The sequence below is a fragment of the Quercus suber genome, unplaced genomic scaffold (genome assembly GCF_002906115.3).
Source record: "Quercus suber isolate HL8 unplaced genomic scaffold, Cork oak 2.0 scaffold_81, whole genome shotgun sequence".
Lineage (NCBI taxonomy): Eukaryota > Viridiplantae > Streptophyta > Magnoliopsida > Fagales > Fagaceae > Quercus > Quercus suber.
Genome location: NW_027069546.1, coordinates 1329223 through 1333277, shown reverse-complemented (window position 1 = coordinate 1333277; position 4055 = coordinate 1329223). Strand labels below are relative to the sequence as shown.

The 4055-nt window shown below is 33.2% G+C and overlaps 1 protein-coding gene across 1 annotated transcript; it reads left to right on the top strand.

Moving 5' to 3' along the window:
• The first annotated feature begins 559 nt into the window (after positions 1-559).
• Positions 560-3664, top strand: LOC112007203 (probable pectinesterase/pectinesterase inhibitor 60). Its single transcript, XM_024039511.2, has 2 exons — positions 560-1583; positions 2800-3664. The coding sequence occupies exons 1-2, from the start codon at positions 701-703 to the stop codon at positions 3492-3494; spliced, it is 1578 nt and encodes a 525-aa protein (XP_023895279.1). The 5' UTR covers positions 560-700; the 3' UTR covers positions 3495-3664.
• Positions 3665-4055: the final 391 nt, after the last annotated feature.

Genomic DNA, 4055 nt, shown 5'->3' with positions numbered 1-4055 from the left:
CTAAGATAATATATAATAAGTTGTGTTTTGAATAACATCATTTTCACATGAATCTGTCATTAGAATCATTTTTATTATAAAAATATTCTAAAATTACTACAAATTTGAAATGTTTACTATACAAAAAAAACTTACAAATTAATATAGCAATAATATGATTAGTGCCATTTAAATAACTTAATGATGGTCAGTACATTTGGATTGATGAGGTCTACTCCCACTCCCTCCCACTCCATTCAAACTAGCTATAAATAATTATTTGAACATTTTTTTTAATGATCAGAGAAACATCAATTTGTAAAACTTATATAATAAAATTTGTAATATATTTAATATAGGTCTTTTATTTATTTATTTATTTATTTTTTTGGGTGCAATAGCTTGACATAATTAGTGTTACTCCACTATGATTGGTCCCTTTTCTCTTACTTCATCGATTGTCCCGATAGTGTGATCAACTATTCACGCAAAGAAGGTACATTATATTTGTACACACAATTAATTAAGTAAAGTCAAGATGCAATATCTTAATTTTGTCAACCTTGCACTTGTATTATATACTTGTCATTAATTCATCATCTTTCAAACAAGCCAACCTGTTTTAACTACCTGTATCTCCTACATATAGAAACTCCCACCACCGAGATATGATCCTTAAAAACCTCAATACCCAAATCATAGAAACAAAAAAGACACAATCATGGCCATGAACACCAAACTCTTATTCATAATATTCTTTCTCTTCTCTACAACCTTCTTCACAGCACTTTCTAACAATTCCTCCAATATAGACTGGTGGTGCAACAAAACCCCACACCCTGAACAATGCAAGTACTTCATGAACAACAGCCACCAAGATTTTGCACCAGAAAACCGATCTGATTTCAGAAAAATGTCGATCCAAGTGGCCTTGGATCGTGCCATGAGTGCACAAATACATGCCTTGCAATTTAGAGAAAAAATTGAGAACAATCGCCAAAAAGCAGCTTGGTCAGATTGTTTGAAACTTTATGAGTGCACTATTTTGCAATTAAACCGTACCCTTCAAGGTATAGGCACAAATCGTAGCTGTACAGATTTTGATGCACAAACTTGGCTAAGCACAGCCCTCACAAACCTAGATACGTGTCGACTAGGGTCTTTGGAGTTAAATGTTTCAGACTTTATCTCACCTATCATGTCCAACAACAATGTGTCTGAGCTCATTAGCAATAGTTTGGCCATTAATGGTGTTATTCTAGATGAAGAAAGTAATTATACACATGGGTTTCCAAGCTGGGTTACTAAGCATGAAAGGAAGCTGTTGCAAGCATCAACGTCTTCAATAAAGGCAAATCTTGTGGTGGCTAAAGATGGTTCCGGCAATTATAAGACGATTCAAGCAGCCATTAACGCAGCATCAAGGAGGAGAGGTACTGGGAGGTTTGTTATACATGTGAAGAGAGGGGTTTATTTCGAAAACATTGAGGTTGGCAACAATAACAACAATATTATGCTCATTGGTGATGGCATGAGGTTTACGATTATCACAAGCGGCCGGAGTGTTGGAGCAGGAGACACCACCTATAGTTCTGCCACTGCAGGTAAGCATTTTGATTTCTTTATCTCGCCAACTGAGAATTATTTATTTCTATTGAAATAGGGAATCATATTCTGTTCATTTTGTTATTGATTTAAAAAAAAAAAAAAAAAAAAGGATACCGATTTAAATTATAAAATAAATCCATTTAAAATGAAGTGAATCATTTTCTTTTAAATATATGTATAGTTATTGGTTGTTTTTCAACATGCATATGAGAATGTGTCATATTTCTAGAGAATATGTGTTTATTGAAGAAAATTGATTGAGAGAAATTAAGGATTTATTTTTCTTAATTTGTTGATGTTCACTGCTAAATTAATTTTGATTGCATATTTGTAAAGATTATTGTTCTCTCTCTTCTTGTCAGTTATGAGTACAGTTAAAGACTGTTGCGAAAATACATTCTTGTAGTGTCTTGAACAATACTTGAAGCTTTTCCATAAAAAAATAAAAAGAACATTGCTTGAAGCTTTATCAATTATTTTTAAACTAAGATACGACTACCATTAAAAATTTTAAATATGTACGATGCCTTTTATGTTACTTAAGTATAATTTCACGCATGTAAAGCTTTTGATTAAAATTGAAAACAATCAAGTTATGCCTTTTGTTGCACTCAAACTTAAGTGAGAGCTTCACAAATAATGATTAATTTATGCATATGCATGTGTGAGAAAATTGAGTTTCAAGTCTTGTACGGAATAGAACACTTTTTTTTGGGTGGGGCTAAAGAATAGGACTTGGACTTCACTTTTGCTTTGCAATTTACACAGCTAATAATATGAGGACAATTTAAATACCATCAGGAGTTCAGGATCAACATCAACTAATTGTAATTGGTCTTGATGGAGACTCTGCAAAGTGAAAAGTTCAAATCTGAATGTATCTTGTCCTGACTTATAAATTAAACTATAGCTTGCCTCCTCCAACTTTTTTTTATATGAAATATATAATTTCAATCAGTAAGTGTAAGACATTAAGCCTAAACTTTAAAGCAAAAGGTGAACCAAGAGTTTATATATATATATATATAAAGTTATTCTGGTCATCGATAAGAACCGTCTACTATGATAATACAACAATTTAAATATCTAGGTCTGTCATCATAAAAACAATGATGTATAAGTTATGACCATTCTTTTAGCTAATTATTCATTCAGTTAAAAAAAATTATGACAATTTCTCTATCTACTAAAATTATTTATTATTTTTTTAAGGCATTGATGGCCCTCACTTCATGGCCCGTGGCATTACATTCAGAAATACTGCTGGTCCCTTAAGGGGCCAAGCAGTGGCGCTCCGATCAGCTTCGGATCTCTCCGTCTTCTACCGGTGTGCCATCCAAGGTTACCAAGACACCCTCATGGTCCATTCCCAACGCCAATTCTATAGAGAATGCTACATCTATGGCACAATAGATTTCATATTTGGTAATGCTGCAGTTGTGTTCCAAAATTGCATGATATATGTAAGAAGGCCACTAAGGGGCCAAGTCAATGTGATCACGGCCCAAGGTAGAAATGACCCATATCAAAACACTGGGATTTCGATCCAAAACTCTCAAGTACGGGCTGCACCGGACCTCAAGCCCTACATTCGCTCGTTCAAGACGTACTTGGGCCGGCCCTGGATGCAATATTCCCGCACAGTATTTCTTCATACTTATATAGACAGCTTGGTGAGTCCAGTGGGATGGTTGGCATGGGATAGGTCCAGTTTTGCTCTAAGTACTTTGTACTATGGGGAATATAAGAATTTTGGGCCTCGTTCATCCACCAGATATAGAGTGAGATGGCCTGGATTTCATGTCATAACCAGCCCAAATGTGGCCTTGCGTTTCAGTGTTAAAGGTCTTCTTGCTGGGAGTTCTTGGCTACCAGCAACAGGTGTACCATTCACGCCTGGGCTGTGATCATGTTGCATAGTAATGTAATATAATACATTGAAGTAATTTATCATTCATTTATAATTTATTAGTTTGGAAGGAATAACATTATCGTTATTTGTTTAATGTTGGATTTTTCTACATTGTAATACCATTGAAAAAAATAATAATTGTAATTTCTATTAATTTTTATTAAATCTTGCAGGCATAATATACATAAGTGCCATGCATTAAAAACTTCAGATTTTAGAGCTAAAATTATAGGGGAAGCTTCACTAGTGTTTAGAAATTCATCAAACATCTTTTTGAAACGACTTTCTTTTATATGTTAATGCATTTAATAACTGGTATGAATACATATCACAATGCAAGACGATACCTGCATATATAAAAGCAAGTTATATATGGTTGAAAAATTTTCGTTATCTCATGCAAATCTTGTAGATTAAGAAGAGGTTATACATTTGATTATTATAAGTTGATAGCATTTCAACTACTGCTTATGGCATCCTTAAAATAAAAAATAAATAAATAAATAAATAAAAAAAACAAAGTTACTACTTAAGTTCATTTCATAAAAAATATTTG